General features: G+C 47.7%; 1 protein-coding gene across 2 annotated transcripts in view; it reads right to left on the bottom strand.

Annotated features, from left to right (window-relative positions):
• The window catches only part of LOC112240869 (plexin-B3), a 184,392-nt gene that overhangs the window by 63,285 nt on the left and 98,817 nt on the right, over positions 1-22,290 (bottom strand). For both annotated transcript variants that reach the window (XM_042304332.1, XM_042304333.1), the window contains exons 8-18: positions 20,457-20,619; positions 14,453-14,561; positions 13,795-13,906; positions 11,268-11,396; positions 10,611-10,727; positions 8,921-9,011; positions 8,591-8,763; positions 7,710-7,861; positions 5,938-6,043; positions 1,382-1,518; positions 916-1,092 (exon numbers count right to left, since the gene is read on the bottom strand). In XM_042304332.1, the coding sequence (XP_042160266.1) occupies positions 916-1,092; positions 1,382-1,518; positions 5,938-6,043; positions 7,710-7,861; positions 8,591-8,763; positions 8,921-9,011; positions 10,611-10,727; positions 11,268-11,396; positions 13,795-13,906; positions 14,453-14,561; positions 20,457-20,619 (1,466 nt within the window). The remainder of the gene's footprint in view (positions 1-915; positions 1,093-1,381; positions 1,519-5,937; positions 6,044-7,709; positions 7,862-8,590; positions 8,764-8,920; positions 9,012-10,610; positions 10,728-11,267; positions 11,397-13,794; positions 13,907-14,452; positions 14,562-20,456; positions 20,620-22,290) is intronic.

The raw sequence follows: 22,290 nt of genomic DNA, 5'->3' as shown, positions 1-22,290 counted from the left end.
CTGCCCTACTCCCCATCAACTGCCCCATCTACTGCCCCATTCCCAATCTACTGCCCCATATACTGCCCTATTCCCCATCTAGTGCCCTATCTATTGCCCCATTCCCCATCTAGAGCCCCATTCCCCATCTATTGCCCCATTCCCAATCTACTGCCCCATATATTGCCCTATTCCCCATCTAGTGCCCTATTTAGTGTCCTATTCCCCATCTACTGCCTCATCAAATGCCCTATTCCCCATCTACTGCCCTATTCCCCATCTACTGTCCTATTAACCATCTATTGCCCCATCTACTACCCTATTCCCCATCTACTGCCCCATTCCCCATCTATTGCCCTATTCCCCATCTACTGCCCCATTCCCCATCTACTGCCCTATTCCCCATCTACTACCCTATTCCCCATCTACTACCCTATTCCCCATCTACTACCCTATTCCCTATCTAGTGCACTACTTTTGACCAGCGTCTATAGAGCACTATATGGGGAATAGGGAACACTATATAGGGAATAGGAAACACTATATAGGGAATAGGAAACACTATATAGGGAATAGGAAACACTATATAGGGAATAGGAAACACTATATGGGGAATAGGAAACACTATATGGGGAATAGGAAACACTATATGGGGAATAGGGAACACTATATGGGGAATAGGGAACACTATATGGGGAATAGGGAACACTATATGGGGAATAGGGAACACTATATGGGGAATAGGGAACACTATATGGGGAATAGGGAACACTATATGGGGAATAGGGAACACGATATGGGGAATAGGGAACACTATATAGGGAATAGGGAACACTATATAGGGAATAGGAAACACTATATAGGGAATAGGAAACACTATATAGGGAATAGGTTGCCATTTGGGACACATTCAATTCTCCAATAAGTGTTCCTCACTCGTAGAAGCTCTCAGCAGGCGATGCTGCGGTGATGACAGGGTCCTCCATGTAGTGAAACACATGCCCAGGTACGCTCCTCTCTGCCTTCCCAAACAACACCCTCACTGTCAGCTCTGCTGTCTGGTTACTGGGGCTGGTCCTGCATACCAGGTGAGTCCCATTCACCTCCTCAACACTGAGGAAGAGGAGAGAGGAGAGTTATCATTATGGTGTCTGTCTGGTTACTGGGGCTGGTCCTGCATACCAGGTGAGTCCCATTCACCTCCTCAACACTGGGGAAGAGGAGAGAGAGAGAGTTATCATTATGGTGTCTCTGGTTACTGGGGCTGGTCCTGCATACCAGGTGAGTCCCATTCACCTCCTCAACACTATAGCAGGGTTATTGTGTGCGAGTGTGTGTGTGGGGGGGGAGAGACACACACAGACAGACAGACAGCTAAAGCAGATATTGTAGCAGGGCTTACATGTAGCAGGGTTGTTGTCCTACGTATGCTGTCAGGTCCTTCCTCTGTCCCGTTAGTAGCCGAGTCCCCTGGACTGTCAGGCTGGTCCCTCCTGATACAGGGCCCTTATCAGGGACTATAGCAGTCAACTGGGGGTCCTACACAGAGGGAGACATGTTTATACTGTAGTATCTAACCATAGCTGTAACCCTGGACTTTCAGGCTGGTCCCTCCTGATACAGGGCCCTTATCAGGGACAATACCGGTTAACTGGGGGTCCTACACAGAGGGAGACATGTTTATACTGTAGTATCTAACCATAGCTGTAACCCTGGACTGTCAGGCTGGTCCCTCCTGAAACAGGGCCCTTATCAGGGACAATACCGGTTAACTGGGTGTCCTACACAGAGGGAGACATGTTTATACTGTAGTATCTAACCATAGCTGTAACCCTGGACTGTCAGGCTGGTCCCTCCTGAAACAGGGCCCTTATCAGGGACTATACCGGTCAACTGGGGGTCAGATTGAGATGTGTTTAATAGTCACGTGTACAGGGTTCTAGGTGTGATTTCAGGGTACAGTGAAAATCTTAGGCTCCGAGCTCCAACAGGACTAAGTTAAATAAAATAATGACAATGGTAGCTGGTCGGTAGCTGACTAGTGGTGGCTATTCAGCAGTCTGGTGGTCTGAGGGTAGAAACTATGGGCCAGTCTCTATGGGCCAGTCTCTATGGGCCAGTCTCTATGGGCCAGTCTCTATGGGCCAGTCTCTATGGGCCAGTCTCTATGGGCCAGTCTCTATGGGCCAGTGTCTATGGGCCAGTGTCTATGGGCCAGTCTTCCAGTGTTTGCCATGATGCTCCACCACTGCCCGTGTGGGAACGATTGAAGCAGGAAGAACCGGGCGTGACTTGGGTGGTTGGTTTGGGTTCCTGATGATCTTCCTGGCCTTCCTGCAACACCTGGTGTTGGGCAGGCAGTGTTCACCCAGTGGTGCGTTCAGCTGCACGGTATCACCCTCCAAAGAGCCTCGCGGCGCGCGGTGGAGTTGCCGTACCAGGCGGTGAAGCTCTCGATGGTGCTCCTGTGTAACACTGTGAGGGCCCTCTGGGAAAGGTTGAATTTCTTCAGCATCCTGAGGTTGAAGAGTCACTGTCGTGCCTTCTTCACCACGATGTCCGTGTGAAGACAATTTCAGCTTCTCTGAGATGTGTACGTCGAGGAATTCAGTAGTTTGACTATCTCCACAGAGGCCCCGTTGATGAGAATGGGGGCGTGTCCAGCTTGGTCAACTCTTTTGTTTTGCTAACGTTGAAGGACAGGTTGTTTACCTGGCACCACGCGGTCAGAGTGACAACCTTCTCCCTGTCTCGTGGTTGTCTCGTGGTTGTCTCGTGGTTGTCTCGTGGTTGCTGGTGATCAGGCCTACTACTGTCATGTCATTAGAGAACTTGATGAAGTTGGAACTGTGTGAGGCCACATAGTCGTGGGTATACAGGGAATACAGGAGGGGACTGAGTACGCACCCTTGTGGGGCCCCCGTGTTGAGAATCAGTGTCGATTAAGTAATATTGCCTACCTTCACCACCTGGGCGGCCCGTCAGGAAGTCCAGGACCCAGTTACATAGGGAGGAGTTCAGACCCAGGGCCGTGAGCTTTGTAATGAGCTGTTAGGACACTATGGTATTGAAGGCTGAGCTGTAGTCGATGAACAGCATCCTCACATATACAGTTGAAGTTGGAAGTTTACATACACTTAGGCTGGAGTCATTAAAACTCGTTTTTCAACCACTCCACAAATTTCTTGTTAACAAACTATAGTTTTGGCAAGTCGGTTAGGACATCTACTTTGTGCATGACACAAGTAAGTTTTCCAACAATTGTTTACAGACAGATTATTTCACTTACAATTCACTGTATCACAATTCCAGTGGGTCAGAAGTTTACATACACTAAGTTGACTGTGCCTTTAAACAGCTTGGAAAATTCCAGAAAATGATGCCATGGCTTTAGAAGCTTCTGATAGGCTAGTTGACATCATTTGAGTCAATTGGATGTGTACCTGTGGATGTATTTCAAGGCCTACCTTCGAACTCAGTGTCTCTTTGCTTGACATCATGGGAAAATCAAAAGAAATCAACCAAGACCTCAGAAAAAAAAGTGTAGACCTCCATACGTCTGGTTCATCCTTGGGAGCAATTTCCAAACACCTGAAGGTACCACGTTCATCTGTACAAACAACAGTACGCAAATAAAAACATAATGGGACCACGCAGCCGTCATACCACTCAGGAAGGAGACGCGTTCGGTCTCCTGGAGATGAATGTGCTTTGGTGCGAAAAGTCCCAAATCAATCCCAGAACAACAGCAAAGGACTCTGTGAAGATGCTGGAGGAAACAGGTACAGAAGTATCTATATCCACAGTAAAACGAGTCCTATATCGACATAACCTGAAAGGCCGCTCAGCAAGGAAGAAGCCACTGCTCCAAAACAGCCATAAAAAAGCCAGACTATGGTTTGCAACTGCACATGGGGACAAAGATCATACTTTTTGGATAAATGTCCTCTGGTCTGATGAAACAAAAAGAGAACTGTTTGGCCATAATGACCATCGTTATGTTTGGAGGAAAAGGGGGAGGCTTACAAGCCAAAGAACACCATCCCAACCGTGAAGAACGTGGGTGGCAGCATCATGTTGTGGGGGTGCCTTGCTGCAGGAGGTACTGGTGCACTTCACAAAATAGATGGCATCATGAGACAGGAAAATGTGGATATATTGAAGCAACATCTCAAGACATCAGTCAGGAAGTTAAAGCTTGGTCGCAAAATGGGTCTTCCAAATGAACTATGAGCCCAAGCATACTTCTAAAGTTGTGGCAAAATGGCTTAAGTACCACCGCACATGTTCAATTGGTCGTATTACCAGAATATAGTTCATTTCCCCCCACCTTCTGATGTTCCCAGAATCTCTATGTTAACCAAGGGTTTTGCAAATGTAACCTCAGTAGTGTAGAGAGAAGAAAAAGGGGGGAAGAGGTATTTGACTGTCATAAACCTACCGACCAGGCCAACGTCATGACAGTAGTCTATCGCAATGTTTACCCACAGAGCTTTGTCGCGCTATTAACTTCAGGGTGGCAATGTTGAGAACAGCAAAACTTAAGTTCTTCATGGTATCTTTCAAGAAAAAACGCTGTAGATTATTCACACATTTAGCAGCTCATGTTAAAGACGGAAGCATGCTACATGGCAGACCAATCCGGATTCATCTCTTGGCATGTCCAGCCCATCCATTATCTCAGCCAATCATGGCTAGCGGGAAGGTTTCTGTATTTTTCCGTGGCCAAACCGACTAGGCTCGTTATTTAATGAATATGATGTCAGTTCGGTTGTCATCTGGGACATTCTCATCAATGATAGGATGACAAACTCTACAGTGGAAAGTCTACACATCAGAGTTATCGGATTCACATGGAATTGTTGTTCAATTTAAATGTTTGAACATGAAATTATTCGTGATGGGATGAAATGTGATTTTAAAATGTGACATTTAGGTTATCATAATCAGTGGCCCTCCCCTGTGAAGGGACATGGGCTATAAAACTTTTCAAACACACCCTCCTCTCCCTTCCTATATAAGCCCTTGACGACAACATAACTTCCTGTTCCGATGATGTGAGGACGACGGTCCTATGTCAGAATGGTTCAGATTATAACTACAGAACGAAGCCAACATCAGCGTGAACTTTGGTTGCAAATGGTATGAACTTTGAACTCTTATACACTACAGAAGTGATACCTCCTAGCCGTTGAGTTAGCAACAGCTGCTGCAAACGAGGGTTAGGAAGGAACAGACAGAGTATCCCGTCTATCACCCAACGATGTTACTACAATGTATAATTGACCACCAGAGACATTCTTCAAAGGACAGATGACTCGGTTTGGCAACACGGCCTTCCATCTACCACCAACCTACTGAAGCGCAGCTCAGAGTAAATATTTATTGCATTTTCCTTTTCCAAATGGCCGGTAATTTAGAATGCATAAGAGACTGTATTTACGATAGCACAGCTTCGCCTTGTGTCCCTCAGTGTCCCTCAGTCTTCCCGCTCTTTCACTCAAACCCAGCCCTTTTCGTTTGTGTAACAAGCTGTCATATGTGTTCCACCCGCCAGGGACGTTTTCCTTTATGAAATTTGATTTGAGTAGAGAGGGGAGGGCAGAGAGGGGAGGGCAGAGAGGGGAGGGCAGAGAGGGGAGGGCAGAGAGGGGCCGGTAGAGAGGGGCCGGTAGAGAGGGGAGGGCAGAGAGGGGCCGAATCTTTCACAGACGGGCCTGAAATAATTGCTTTTTGTAATCTTTCAGAGCTAGAATCAGTTCTTTAAAATCAATTTTCATCAGTTTCAAGCTAACCCTCCTAATGTCATATGATCCCACGTGGACTATGACAGTGCCAGCTCCAGACATCTGTGGTAAAACGTTAGGAAGCAGCGTTGTAATGTCATGTACTCGCGCTCCAGGTTAGCACAGGGTTTTTGCCCCGTGAAGTGAGTGAGTATATGTGTGTGTTACATACCTGGTAGGTGAATATCTGCAGAGACTGTCCTGGTTCTGAGTCTCTAACGGAAACAATGACTGGTCCCTCTGTCTCCTGTTTACTGGGCTGGAGCTCACACACTATCCTGGAATACACACACACACGACCAATTAGCAATTAACACACAGGAAAAACAAATACTTGTAACACACACACACAGAGCCTTGTAGTCTGAAGCCCTGTTCATGTTCCAATTGACTCAAAAAAAAAAAAATTAAAAACATATATAACCGACTGGAACCTGTTTCCTGCAGTCTGAACGGCCGAAAAGCAAATGGTTTCAGATATTTCAAGCCACCTCCGTAGGTGTGTCTGAACGGTCAAATCTGATATTTTTAGACTATTATTTGACATATCTTATTGCTTGTTTGCTGCTCTGTTGACAGTTTGACAACAACATTTGGTAGCTTGTTCATTATTTACAAACAAATGAGTGAATGTGGTAAAATCTAAACAGCTACCTAGCTAGCTAGTCGACTGTTGTGTCTAGCTAGCTAGCTAGCTAGTCGACTGTTGTGTCTAGCTAGCTAGCTAGTCGACTGTTGTGTCTAGCTAGCTAGCTAGTCGACTGTTGTGTCTAGCTAGCTAGCTAGTCGACTGTTGTGTCTAGCTAGCTAGCTAGTCGACTGTTGTGTCTAGCTAGCTAGCTAGTCGACTGTTGTGTCTAGCTAGCTAGCTAGTCGACTGTTGTGTCTAGCTAGCTAGCTAGTCGACTGTTGTGTCTAGCTAGCTAGCTAGTCGACTGTTGTGTCTAGCTAGCTAGTCAGTCGACTGTTGTGTCTAGCTAGCTAGTCAGTCGACTGTTGTGTCTAGCTAGCTAGTCAGTCGACTGTTGTGTCTAGCTAGCTAGTCAGTCGACTGTTGTGTCTAGCTAGCTAGTCAGTCGACTGTTGTGTCTAGCTAGCTAGTCAGTCGACTGTTGTGTCTAGCTAGCTAGTCAGTCGACTGTTGTGTCTAGCTAGCTAGTCAGTCGACTGTTGTGTCTAGCTAGCTAGTCAGTCGACTGTTGTGTCTAGCTAGCTAGTCAGTCGACTGTTGTAGCTAGCTAGTCGACTGTTGTGTCTAGCTAGCTAGTCGACTGTTGTGTCTAGCTAGCTAGTCGACTGTTGTGTCTAGCTAGCTAGTCAGTCGACTGTTGTGTCTAGCTAGCTAGTCAGTCGACTGTTGTAGCTAGCTAGTCGACTGTTGTAGCTAGCTAGCTAGTCGACTGTTGTGTCTAGCTAGCTCGTCGACTGTTGTGTCTAGCTAGCTCGTCGACTGTTGTGTCTAGCTAGCTCGTCGACTGTTGTGTCTAGCTAGCTCGTCGACTGTTGTGTCTAGCTAGCTCGTCGACTGTTGTGTCTAGCTAGCTCGTCGACTGTTGTGTCTAGCTAGCTCGTCGACTGTTGTGTCTAGCTAGCTCGTCGACTGTTGTGTCTAGCTAGCTCGTCGACTGTTGTGTCTAGCTAGCTAGCTAGCTAGTCGACTGTTGTGTCTAGCTAGCTCGCTAGCTAGTCGACTGTTGTGTCTAGCTAGCTCGTCGACTGTTGTGTCTAGCTAGCTCGTCGACTGTTGTGGCTAGCTAGCTCGTCGACTGTTGTGGCTAGCCAAAAAGGACTTGTTTTGAAAGTTGGATCCTTTGACACGATGGTTTTTAACGTTCAATTGATCGTTTATGTGAAAAGTGACGACGTCAGGAAGAACAGCTAAATGGGGACTTCAACTTGACAGACAGGACAGACAGACAGGACAGACACACATAGTGTAATTACCTGGTAGAGATGAGGTATCCATGGGACTGAGGCAGACAGTTGACCCCAGCTACAGTCACTCCTCCCTGGATGTCCTGGTACTGCATCCCCAGGTTGGACCCACGGATGGTGATCAGAACACCACCCTCCACCGGACCACTCACTGGCTGGATCTGACAGGGACAAAACGGGACAGAACAGGATAAAACAGCACAGACCAGGAGAGGACAGGACAAAACAGGAGAGGACAGGACAAAACAGGAGAGGACAGGACAAAACAGGAGAGGACAGACCAGGAGAGGACAGATCAGGAGACGACAGAACAGGAGAGGACAGATCAGGAGAGGACAGATCAGGACAAGAGAGAACAAGACAGGACAGAACAGGAGAGGACAGAACAGGAGAGGAGAGGACAGGAGAGGACAGAACAGGTGAGGAGGAGAGGACAGATCAGGAGAGGACAGGAGAGGACAGGACAGAACAGGTGAGGAGAAGAGAGGACAGGAGAGGACAGAACAGGAGAGGACAGAACAGAGAGGACAGAACAGAGAGGACAAAACAGGAGAGGACAGAACAGGAGAAGAGAGGACAGGAGAAGAGAGGACAGGAGAAGAGAGGACAGGAGAAGAGAGGACAGGAGAAGAGAGGACAGAACAGGAGAAGGGCTTTACTAATATCCAAAAACAACATGGTATAGGAGTTGAACAAACTTCTGTCAAAACGTTGTTTTTGTATCACTAAAGTCTCAATGTTGTTTTTGTCACTAAAATCTTCATTAGAAGATATATATTCACAAAGCATCTCAGATCCTAATGAACCTGAATCCAGAACAACGCTTCTTCTCTGAGACCCTTTATAAACCCAGGTACAGGACAGTGATGTTCAGAGCGATGTGTGTGTACCTGTGTGATCTGAGGCGAGGGACAGGTGTCAGCGGGCCCAGGTGAGCTGGTACAGGAGAGATTGTAGACACAGCCTGGTGTCTCTCCACCACACCAGACACAGCCGTACCCTGAAGACACCGCTCTGCACTGACTACAGTCAGACTGGCCCACTGAACAGTCATATAGCTGCACTGTGGACAACACAACACACCGGTTACCTCCAATGTCAAAGTATCTTTTAATTCCACTTGAAATTGTACTCCAAGAGTTGAGAAATATACATTTTCTTCATTCTCAAGTGATAGCAGTGAATGGAACACAGTATAGAATTCAACAGAGACGTCTCACGTCTGAGGTCGGGAGCAGAGTCGATGCGATGGAAACCTCTTCGCAGATAGATGGGAGCAGAGTACTCCAAATGTTTTAAAGTGAACTGGAACTGAGAGGGGAGGGCAGAGAGGGGCCGGCAGAGAGGGGAGGGCAGAGAGGGGAGGGCAGAGAGGGGAGGGCAGAGAGGGGAGGGCAGAGATGGGCCGGCAGAGAGGGGCCGGCAGAGAGGGGAGGGCAGAGAGGGGAGGGCAGAGAGGGGCCGGCAGAGAGGGGAGGGCAGAGAGGGGCGGGCAGAGAGGGGCGGGCAGAGAGGGGAGGGCAGAGAGGGGAGGGCAGAGAGGGGAGGGCAGAGAGGGGAGGGCAGAGAGGGGCCGGCAGAGAGGGGAGGGCAGAGAGGGGAGGGCAGAGAGGGGCCGGCAGAGAGGGGAGGGCAGAGAGGGGAGGGCAGAGAGGAGAGGGCAGAGAGGGGCCGGCAGAGAGGTTATTATTGTTATATACAAAGTCATACTATATTTGTACTGTTGTGGATTATTAAAAGTATGTTTAAATATACAGTGCCTTGCGAAAGTATTCGGCCCCCTTGAACTTCGCGACCTTTTGCCACATTTCAGGCTTCAAACATAAAGATATAAAACTGTATTTATTTGTGGAGAATCAACAACAAGTGGGACACAATCATGAAGTGGAACAATATTTATTGGATATTTCAAACTTTTTTAACAAATCAAAAACTGAAAAATTGGGCGTGCAAAATTATTCAGCCTCCGGTATTGAACACAATACTTTACTTTGTTTTCCTCCTCTGAACACAGTTTATTCCGTCTCAAATTGTATCGATTATTTACGTACACCTAAAGTTGTATTAGGAAAGTTGTTTGAAATGTTTGGATCAAGTTTACCGGTAACTTATTAGATAATGTGTAGTCATGTTGTGTGCGTTGGAACCGATGTATTTTCTGGATCACACGCGCCAAATAAATGGACATTTTGGAGATATAACAACAGAATTTATCGAATAAAACGACCATTTATGATGTTTATGGGACATATTGGAGTGCCAAATGAAGATCTTCAAAGGAAAAGGCACGTTATTTCTGAGTTTTGTGTCACGCCTGGCGGGTTGAAATATTATTGTCATGTGTTTGTTTGATGGGGTGCTGTCCTCAGATAACAGCACGGTTTGCTTTCGCCGTAAAGCCTTTTTGAAATCTGACACTGTGTTCATCTTTAAACCCATGTTTAACACTTGATTCATGAATTATTATTATGAGTATTTCTGTTTTTGAATTTGGCGCTCTGCTATTTCACTGGGTGATGTCAAATAAATCCCGTTAACAGGATTGGCGAGCGAAGGGATCACTAAGAAGTGTGTGTGTGTGTCAGGGTTTGTGTTTAAATGTGTGTGTGTGTGTGTGTGTGTCAGGGTTTGTGTTTAAATGTGTGTGTGTGTGTGTGTGTGTGTGTGTGTGTCAGGGTTTGTGTTTAAATGTGTGTGTGTGTGTGTGTGTGTGTGTGTGTGTGTGTCAGGGTTTGTGTTTAAATGTGTGTGTGTGTGTGTGTGTGTGTGTGTGTGTGTCAGGGTTTGTGTTTAAATGTGTGTGTGTGTGTGTGTGTGTGTGTGTGTGTGTGTGTCAGGGTTTGTGTTTAAATGTGTGTGTGTGTGTGTGTGTGTGTGTGTGTGTGTGTGTCAGGGTTTGTGTTTAAATACCTGGTGGACAGAGCATGTAAAGGTGGTGACCTTGGTTTCTGGGTCTTTCTTCAGAATGGCGTTCAGTTTAAGCTCCTCCCCCACAACGACCACCACACAGGTATACTGTTCCTCAACCTGAAGATGACAACACACCTGTCTCTGTCTCAGATAAACCAACCAGACAGATATTATTCTAAATGTTTCAGTAAACCCACTAGATAAACCAGACAGTACAGATTATTCTAAATGTTTCAGTAAACCCACTAGATTAACCGGACAGTACAGATTATTCTAAATGTTTCAGTAAACCCACTAGATTAACCAGACAGTACAGATTATTCTAAATGTTTCAGTAAACCCACTAGATTAACCAGACAGTACAGATTATTCTAAATGTTTCAGTAAACCCACTAGATTAACCAGACAGTACAGATTATTCTAAATGTTTCAGTAAACCCACTAGATTAACCAGACAGTACAGATTATTCTAAATGTTTCAGTAAACCCACTAGATTAACCAGACAGTACAGATTATTCTAAATGTTTCAGTAAACCCACTAGATAAACCAGACAGTACAGATTATTCTAAATGTTTCAGTAACATATTTATTGATCACCTACTTATAAACCCTGAATGTGGCGTTATCTTTGTCCACATGTAAAGTAAAAACATACCTGAAACCCATCCAGGTTCCTGCCCAGTAGGGTCAGAGGGGACAGGAAGCCCATGGGGACCAGAGGAGAACTCTGTAGAGCCCACACAAAGGGACACGAGTCTGCACCCCGCGGCTCCAACTGCTGCTCCTAGTGGTGGCAGGGGGGAATATTATATTGGAACGGAACGGCACAACATGGAGAGAAGGAGAGGCTGTGTGTAGAAAACAACAATCAATGTTCAGTCAAAGTGCAGAGAGGACAGAGGTGTTACTAAGGCCTGGTAGACAGGGTCTGGGGTTGTTACTAAGGCCTGGTAGACAGGGTCTGGGGTTGTTACTAAGGCCTGGTAGACAGGGTCTGGGGTTGTTACTAAGGCCTGGTAGACAGGGTCTGGGGTTGTTACTAAGGCCTGGTAGATAGGGTCTGGGGTTGTTACTAAGGCCTGGTAGATAGGGTATGGGGTTGTTACTAAGGCCTGGTAGATAGGGTCTGGGGTTGTTACTAAGGCCTGGTAGATAGGGTCTGGGGTTGTTACTAAGGCCTGGTAGACAGGGTCTGGGGTTGTCTTACCACAGAGGTGTTACTAAGGCCTGGTAGACAGGGTCTGGGGTTGTTACTAAGGCCTGGTAGATAGGGTATGGGGTTGTTACTAAGGCCTGGTAGACAGGGTATGGGGTTGTTACTAAGGCCTGGTAGACAGGGTCTGGGGTTGTTACTAAGGCCTGGTAGACAGGGTCTGGGGTTGTTACTAAGGCCTGGTAGACAGGGTATGGGGTTGTTACTAAGGCCTGGTAGACAGGGTATGGGGTTGTTACTAAGGCCTGGTAGACAGGGTCTGGGGTTGTTACTAAGGCCTGGTAGACAGGGTCTGGGGTTGTTACTAAGGCCTGGTAGACAGGGTCTGGGGTTGTTACTAAGGCCTGGTAGACAGGGTCTGGGGTTGTTACTAAGGCCTGGTAGACAGGGTCTGGGGTTGTCTTACCACAGAGGTGTTACTAAGGCCTGGTAGACAGGGTATGGGGTGTTACTAAGGCCTGGTAGACAGGGTCTGGGGTTGTTACTAAGGCCTGGTAGACAGGGTCTGGGGTTGTCTTACCACAGAGGTGTTACTAAGGCCTGGTAGACAGGGTCTGGGGTTGTTACTAAGGCCTGGTAGACAGGGTATGGGGTTGTTACTAAGGCCTGGTAGACAGGGTCTGGGGTTGTTACTAAGGCCTGGTAGACAGGGTATGGGGTTGTCTTACCACAGAGGTGTTACTAAGGCCTGGTAGACAGGGTATGGGGTTGTTACTAAGGCCTGGTAGACAGGGTATGGGGTTGTTACTAAGGCCTGGTAGATAGGGTCTGGGGTTGTTACTAAGGCCTGGTAGACAGGGTATGGGGTTGTTACTAAGGCCTGGTAGACAGGGTATGGGGTTGTTACTAAGGCCTGGTAGATAGGGTCTGGGGTTGTTACTAAGGCCTGGTAGACAGGGTATGGGGTTGTTACTAAGGCCTGGTAGACAGGGTATGGGGTTGTTACTAAGGCCTGGTAGACAGGGTATGGGGTGTTACTAAGGCCTGGTAGACAGGGTATGGGGTTGTTACTAAGGCCTGGTAGACAGGGTATGGGGTTGTTACTAAGGCCTGGTAGACAGGGTATGGGGTTGTTACTAAGGCCTGGTAGACAGGGTATGGGGTTGTTACTAAGGCCTGGTAGACAGGGTCTGAGGCTGTTACTATGGCCTGGTAGATAGGGTCTGGGGTTGTTACTAAGGCCTGGTAGATAGGGTCTTGGGTTGTTACTAAGGCCTGGTAGATAGGGTCTTGGGTTGTTACTAAGGCCTGGTAGATAGGGTCTGGGGTTGTCTTACCACAGAGTTGTTACTAAGGCCTGGTAGATATGGTCTGGGGTTGTTACTAAGGCCTGGTAGATAGGGTCTTGGGTTGTTACTAAGGCCTGGTAGATAGGGTCTTGGGTTGTTACTAAGGCCTGGTAGATAGGGTCTGGGTTTGTTACTAAGGCCTGGTAGATAGGGTCTTGGGTTGTTACTAAGGCCTGGTAGATAGGGTCTTGGGTTGTTACTAAGGCCTGGTAGATAGGGTCTTGGGTTGTTACTAAGGCCTGGTAGATAGGGTCTTGGGTTGTTACTAAGGCCTGGTAGATAGGGTCTGGGGTTGTCTTACCACAGAGTTGTTACTAAGGCCTGGTAGATATGGTCTGGGGTTGTTACTAAGGCCTGGTAGATAGGGTCTTGGGTTGTTACTAAGGCCTGGTAGATAGGGTCTTGGGTTGTTACTAAGGCCTGGTAGATAGGGTCTGGGTTTGTTACTAAGGCCTGGTAGATAGGGTCTTGGGTTGTTACTAAGGCCTGGTAGATAGGGTCTTGGGTTGTTACTAAGGCCTGGTAGATAGGGTCTTGGGTTGTTACTAAGGCCTGGTAGATAGGGTCTTGGGTTGTTACTAAGGCCTGGTAGATAGGGTCTGGGGTTGTTACTAAGGCCTGGTAGATAGGGTCTGGGGTTGTTACTAAGGCCTGGTAGATAGGGTCTTGGGTTGTCTTACCAGTGAGTTGTGTATGGTGTGCTGCCTGGGACAGCTGCTGTTGTTGTGGGTACACAGCCCACCCAGGACACACCAGATGCATGGCCACACACTGCCCACACAAGCCATACACCTAAACACAGAGAGACATATGGATTTAGATACTGTATGGGGTCTAATATACAGATTTAGATACTGTATGGGGTCTAATATACAGATTTAGATACTGTATGGGGTCTAACATACGGATTTAGATACTGTATGGGTTCTAATATATGGATTTAGATATTGTATGGGATTTAGATACTGTATGGGGTCTAATATACAGATTTAGATACTGTATGGGGTCTAATATACAGATTTAGATACTGTATGGGGTCTAACATACGGATTTAGATACTGTATGGGTTCTAATATATGGATTTAGATATTGTATGGGTCTAACATATGGATTTAGATATTGTATGGGGTCTAACATATCATGCAAACGCAATATACCGCCAGTATTTCTGTATTTAAAAAAAGTTATATATCTTGAAAAGGTGATTTCTGACATGAAAAACACATAGACCCTATATCAACAACAACAAATCACATTGAAAACACGTGTGTGTTTATGTGTGTGTGTACAGTGTGTGTGTGTATGTGTATGTGTACAGCGTGTGTGTGTATCTCTTACGGGGAGGTGATGTTGAGTCGCCCCACAGCTCGACAGTCGTAGAAGATGATGTCACTGCTACAGATGGTCACGTCTCTGAACATCACAGACACACGCAGGGACACGTGGTCTACAGGGACAGGAGACACGTTAACATTCAGAACAGGGACACGTGGTCTACAGGGACAGGAGACACGTTAACATTCAGAACAGGGACACGTGGTCTACAGGGACAGGAGACACGTTAACATTCAGGACAGGGACACGTGGTCTACAGGGACAGGAGACACGCTAACATTCAGAACAGGGACACGTGGTCTACAGACAGACAGGAGACACGCTAACATTCAGGACAGGGACACGTGGTCTACAGACAGACAGGAGACATGCTAACATTCAGAACAGGGACACGTGGTCTACAGACAGACAGGAGACACGTTAACATTCAGGACAGGGACACGTGGTCTACAGGGACAGGAGACACGTTAACATTCAGAACAGGGACACGTGGTCTACAGGGACAGGAGACACGCTAACATTCAGGACAGGGACACGTGGTCTACAGGGACAGGAGACACGCTAACATTCAGAACAGGGACACGTGGTCTACAGGGACAGGAGACACGCTAACATTCAGAACAGGGACACGTGGTCTACAGACAGACAGGAGACACGCTAACATTCAGAACAGGGACACGTGGTCTACAGGGACAGGAGACACGCTAACATTCAGAACAGGGACACGTGGTCTACAGACAGACAGGAGACACGCTAACATTCAGAACAGGGACACGTGGTCTACAGGGACAGGAGACACGTTAACATTCAGGACAGGGACACGTGGTCTACAGGGACAGGAGACACGCTAACATTCAGAACAGGGACACGTGGTCTACAGACAGACAGGAGACACGCTAACATTCAGGACAGGGACACGTGGTCTACAGACAGACAGGAGACACGCTAACATTCAGAACAGGGACACGTGGTCTACAGACAGACAGGAGACACGTTAACATTCAGGACAGGGACACGTGGTCTACAGGGACAGGAGACACGTTAACATTCAGAACAGGGACACGTGGTCTACAGGGACAGGAGACACGCTAACATTCAGGACAGGGACACGTGGTCTACAGGGACAGGAGACACGCTAACATTCAGAACAGGGACACGTGGTCTACAGGGACAGGAGACACGCTAACATTCAGAACAGGGACACGTGGTCTACAGACAGACAGGAGACACGCTAACATTCAGAACAGGGACACGTGGTCTACAGGGACAGGAGACACGTGGTCTACAGACAGACAGGAGACACGCTAACATTCAGAACAGGGACACGTGGTCTACAGGGACAGGAGACACGCTAACATTCAGAACAGGGACACGTGGTCTACAGACAGACAGGAGACACGCTAACATTCAGAACAGGGACACGTGGTCTACAGGGACAGGAGACACGCTAACATTCAGAACAGGGACACGTGGTCTACAGACAGACAGGAGACACGCTAACATTCAGAACAGGGACACGTGGTCTACAGACAGACAGGAGACACGTTAACATTCAGGACAGGGACACGTGGTCTACAGGGACAGGAGACACGTTAACATTCAGGACAGGGACACGTGGTCTACAGGGACAGGAGACACGCTAACATTCAGGACAGGGACACGTGGTCTACAGACAGACAGGAGACACGTGGTCTACAGACAGACAGGAGACACGTTAACATTCAGGACAGGGACACGTGGTCTACAGACAGACAGGAGACACGTTAACATTCAGGACAGGGACACGTGGTCTACAGGGACAGGAGACACGTTAACATTCAGGACAGGGACACGTGGTCTACAGACAGACAGGAGACACGTTAACATTCAGAACAGGGACACGTGGTCTACAGGGACAGGAGACACGTTAACATTCAGAACAGGGACACGTGGTCTACAGGGACAGGAGACACGTTAACATTCAGGACAGGGACACGTGGTCTACAGGGACAGGAGACACGTTAACATTCTGAAACTTTTTCCACATTTTGTTACATTACAGCCTTATTCTAAAAATGGATTGAATGCAATCTACACACAATACCCCATAATGACGAAGCGAAAATAGGTATTTAGAAAATTTAGCAAATGTATTCAAAATAAATAAAAAAAAACACCTTATTTACATAAGTATTCAGACCCTTTGCTATGAGACTTGAAATTGAGCTCAGGTGCATCCTGTTTCCATTGATCATCCTTGAGATGTTTCTTGATTGGAGTCCACCTGTGGTAAATTCAATTGATTGGACATGATTTGGAAAGGCACATACCTGTCTATATAAGGTCCCACAGTTGACAGTGCATGTCAGAGCAAAAACCAAGCCATAAGGTTGAAGGAATTGTCCGTAGAGCTCCGAGACAGGATTGTGTCGAGGCTGAGATCTGGGGAAGGGTACCAAAACATTTCTACAGCATTGAAGGTCCCCAATAACACAGTGGCCTCCATCATTCTTAAATGAAAGAAGTTTGGAACCACCAAGACTCTAGGTTCCTAGAGCTAGCCGCCCGGCCAAACTGAACAATCGGGGTGACCAAGAACCCAATGTGAACCCAATGGTCACTCTGGCAGAGATCTAGACTTCCTCTGTGGAGATGGGAGAACCTTCCAGAAGGACAACCATCTCTGCAGCTCTTCACCAATCAGGCCTTTATGGTAGAGTGGCCAGATGGAAGCCGCTCCTCAGTAAAAGGCAAATGACAGCCCACTTGGAGTTTGCCAAAAGGCACCTAAAGGACTCTAAGACCATGAGAAACAAGATTCTCTGGTCTGATGAAACCAAGATTGAACTGTTTGGCCTGAATGCCAAGCGTCACGTCTGGAGGAAACCTGGCACCATCCCTACGGTGAAGCATGGTGGTCGCAGCATCATGCTGTGGGGATGTTTTTCAGCAGCAGGGACTGAGAGACTAGTCAGGATCGAGGGAAAGATGAACGAAGTAAAGAACAGAGAGTTCCTTGATGAAAACCTTCTCCAGAGGGCTCAGGACCTCAGACTAAGGCAAAGGTTCCCCTTCCAATAGGACAACGACCCCAAGCACACAGCCAAGACAACGCAGGAGTGGCTTCGGGACACGTCTCTGAATTACTTTTAAAATACCTTGGCAAAAATGTCTAAAACGTGTTTTTGCTTTGCTATTATGGGGTAATGTGTATCGATTAATGAGGAAAACAAACAATGTAATCCATTTTAGAATAAGGCTGTAACCTAACAAAACGTGGAAAAAGTCAAGGGGTCTGAATTCCCTTCCGAAGGCACTGTATCACACATCCGACTTGTTTCGATGCTGGACAGAAAAAAATAACAACGTTAAAGAATGAATAACAACCCTAGTTCTCTTTATAATAGGGCTACTGTACACAGAGGGCCGTGTACCTCCTCCCCTCATCAGAGGGCCGTGTACCTCCCCTCATCAGAGGGCCGTGTACCTCCTCCCCTCATCAGAGGGCCGTGTACCTCCTCCCCTCATCAGAGGGCCGTGTACCTCCTCCCCTCATCAGAGGGCCGTGTACCTCCTCCCCTCATCAGAGGGCCGTGTACCCTCCTCCCCTCATCAGAGGGCCGTGTACCTCCTCCCCTCATCAGAGGGCCGTGTACCTCCTCCCCTCATCAGAGGGCCGTGTACCTCCTCCCCTCATCAGAGGGCCGTGTACCTCCTCCCCTCATCAGAGGGCCGTGTACCTCCTCCCCTCATCAGAGGGCCGTGTACCTCCTCCCCTCATCAGAGGGCCGTGTACCTCCTCCCCTCATCAGAGGGCCGTGTACCTCCTCCCCTCATCAGAGGGCCGTGTACCTCCTCCCCTCATCAGAGGGCCGTGTACCTCCTCCCCTCATCAGAGGGCCGTGTACCTCCTCCCCTCATCAGAGGGCCGTGTACCTCCTCCCCTCATCAGAGGGCCGTGTACCACCTCCCCTCATCAGAGGGCCGTGTACCTCCCCTCATCAGAGGGCCGTGTACCTCCCTCATCAGAGGGCCGTGTACCTCCCCTCATCAGATGGCCGTGTACCTCCCCTCATCAGAGGGCCGTGTACCTCCCCTCATCAGAGGGCCGTGTACCTCCCCTCATCAGAGGGCCGTGTACCTCCCCTCATCAGAGGGCCGTGTACCTCCCCTCATCAGAGGGCCGTGTACCTCCCCTCATCAGAGGGCCGTGTACCTCCCCTCATCAGAGGGCCGTGTACCTCCCCTCATCAGAGGGCCGTGTACCTCCCCTCATCAGAGGGCTGTGTAACTTCTTCTGGTGTCCTTTGACAGCTCTTTGGTCTTGGCCATAGTGGAGTTTGTAGTGTGACTGTTTGAGGTTGTGGACAGGTGTCTTTTATACTGATAACAAGTTCAAACAGGTGCCATTAATACAGGTAATGAGTGGAGGGCAGAGGAGCCTCTTAAAGAAGAAGTTACAGGTCTGTGAGAGCCAGAAATCTTGCTTGTTTGTAGGTGACCAAATACTTATTTTCCACCATAATTTGCAAATAAATTCATTAAAAATCCTACAATGTGATTTTCTGGATTTTTTTTCTCATTTTGTCTGTCATAGTTGAAATGCACCTATGATGAAAATTACAGGCCTCTCTCATCTTTTTAAGTGGGAGAACTTGCGCAATTGGTGGCTGACTAAATACTTTTTTGCCCCACTGTATATACATACACACACATTTGAAGTCGGAAGTTTACATAAACCTTAGCCAAATACATTTAAACTAGTTTTTCACAATTTCTGACATGTAATCCTAGTAAAAATTCCCTGTCTTAGGTCAGTTAGGATCACCACTTTATTTTAAGAATGTGAAATGTCAGAATAATAGTAGAGAGAGTGATTTATTTCAGCTTTTATTTCTTTCATCACACTCCCAGTGGGTCAGAAGTTTACATACGCTCAAATAGTATCTGGTAGCTGCTAACGCGTTCTCTGGAGCAGTGGAAACCTGTTCTCTGGAGCAGTGGAAACCTGTTCTCTGGAGCAGTGGAAACCTGTTCTCTGGAGCAGTGGAAACCTGTTCTCAGGAGTGATGAATCACGCTTCACCATCTGGCAGTCCGATGGACAAATGTGGGATAAGGCGAATGCCATAAGAACGCTACCTGCCCCAATGCATAGTGCAAACTGTAAAGTTTGGTGGAGGAGGAGGAATAATGTTCTGGGGCTGTTTTTCATGGTTCGGGCCCCTTAGTTCCAGTGAAGGGAAAGCTTAAAGGCTACAGCATACAATGACATTCTACAAGATTCTGTCCTTCCAACTTTGTATCAACAGTTTGAGGAAGTCCCTTTCCTGTTTCAGCATGATAATGCGCCCGTGCACAGAGCGAGGTCCATACAGAACTGGTTTTGATATCACTGTGGAAGAACTTGACTGGCCTGCACAGAGCCCTGACCTCAACCCCATGGAACACCTTTGGGATGAATTGGAACGCAGAACGGCAAGCCAGGCCTAATCACCCAAAATCAGTGCCCGACCTCACTAATGCTCTTCTGTCTGAATGGGAAGCAAGTCCCTACAGCAATGTTCCTACATCTAGTGGAAAGCCTTCCCAGAAGAGTGGAGGCTGTTGTAGCAGCAAAGGGAGGGACAAACTCCATATTAATGCCCATGATTTTGGAATGAGAAGTTCGACGAGCAGCTGTCCACATACTTTTGGTCATGTAGTGTATCCATACCTAGAACATACTTTTGGTCATGTAGTGTATCCATACCTAGAACATTCTTTTGGTCATGTAGTGTATCCATACCTAGAACATTATGTATTTGCCGTCAATAGGCCGGGGGTCTAAGTGTGGCACAAAGCACCTGGCCGTGACTCAAAACGGATCAAAATAAATCTAGTCATGTGATAACCTGGCTGTCTTGGACTAAGTCTGTCATGGTATTGTATCTCAACAAGACTAACCTGGATAAATAATAAAATATATAAAAATAAAAAGATTTACAGATATATTTTTATATAAAACTTTAAATAAAATTTCCGCTTACCACTTCCTGGTGGGCTGGGTGGGAGGAGCTCAGGCAGGGGTGATTGACAGGTTATGGTGGTTCCCGTAACGACAGCTGGTTGAGGGGCGAGGGTTCCAAAGGAGCAGGACAGAGACTCCTCCTCCTCTGACAGGGTGGGCAGCAGGGCCACAACAAGAGAAACCTGGGAGCGGAAACAACAAGGAACTTTAACTCAACTATGTTCGGAGTATCCTGAAGTAAAAGGGCCTTTTTCTTCTCAGTCAGTCTCAACCTGTTTCTATATAATCATCTCATGCCATGTTTTTACTCCAGAATAACACTTTATTGATAAATATTTTTAGTAAAAACAAGGCATGAGTTGATATGTCGTTGTATTGATTGACGAGAAGTTACCTGGTTTGTCAGGTCTTAATGAGACACTGATTTTCCTGAATCAAGAACAGCAATTAGAGGAACAATATTTGGAGTTCCCTGACTTTATTCAATACTATACTGCCACAGTTCCCCCACCTGAGTCACTATACTGCCACAGTTCCCCCACCTGAGTCACTATACTGCCACAGTTCCCCACCTGAGTCACTATACTGCCACAGTTCCCCCACCTGAGTCACTATACTGCCACAGTTCCCCCACCTGAGTCACTATACTGCCACAGTTCCCCCACCTGAGTCACTATACTGCCACAGTTCCCCCACCTGAGTCACTATACTGCCACAGTTCCCCCACCTGAGTCACTATACTGCCACAGTTCACCCACCTGAGTCACTATACTGCCACAGTTCACCCACCTGAGTCACTACACTGCCACAGTTCCCCACCTGAGTCACTACACTGCCACAGTTCCCCCACCTGAGTCACTACACTGCCACAGTTCCCCCACCTGAGTCACTACACTGCCACAGTTCACCCACCTGAGTCACTATACTGCCACAGTTCACCCACCTGAGTCACTATACTGCCACAGTTCACCCACCTGAGTCACTATACTGCCACAGTTCCCTCACCTGAGTCACTATACTGCCACAGTTCCCCCACCTGAGTCACTATACTGCCACAGTTCCCCCACCTGAGTCACTATACTGCCACAGTTCCCCCACCTGAGTCACTATACTGCCACAGTTCCCCCACCTGAGTCACTATACTGCCACAGTTCCCCCACCTGAGTCACTATACTGCCACAGTTCCCCCACCTGAGTCACTATACTGCCACAGTTCCCCACCTGAGTCACTATACTGCCACAGTTCCCCCACCTGAGTCACTATACTGCCACAGTTCACCCACCTGAGTCACTATACTGCCACAGTTCACCCACCTGAGTCACTATACTGCCACAGTTCCCCCACCTGAGTCACTATACTGCCACAGTTCCCCACCTGAGTCACTATACTGCCACAGTTCCCCCACCTGAGTCACTATACTGCCACAGTTCCCCACCTGAGTCACTATACTGCCACAGTTCCCCCACCTGAGTCACTATACTGCCACAGTTCCCCCACCTGAGTCACTATACTGCCACAGTTCACCCACCTGAGTCACTATACTGCCACAGTTCACCCACCTGAGTCACTATACTGCCACAGTTCCCCCACCTGAGTCACTATACTGCCACAGTTCCCCCACCTGAGTCACTATACTGCCACAGTTCCCCCACCTGAGTCACTATACTGCCACAGTTCCCCCACCTGAGTCACTATACTGCCACAGTTCCCCACCTGAGTCACTATACTGCCACAGTTCCCCCACCTGAGTCACTATACTGCCACAGTTCCCCACCTGAGTCACTATACTGCCACAGTTCACCCACCTGAGTCACTATACTGCCACAGTTCACCCACCTGAGTCACTATACTG

This window comes from Oncorhynchus tshawytscha, linkage group LG22 (genome assembly GCF_018296145.1).
Source record: "Oncorhynchus tshawytscha isolate Ot180627B linkage group LG22, Otsh_v2.0, whole genome shotgun sequence".
Taxonomy (NCBI): domain Eukaryota; kingdom Metazoa; phylum Chordata; class Actinopteri; order Salmoniformes; family Salmonidae; genus Oncorhynchus; species Oncorhynchus tshawytscha.
Note: the sequence above shows the minus strand (reverse complement) of the source record. Positions and strands in the feature narration are given on the sequence as shown.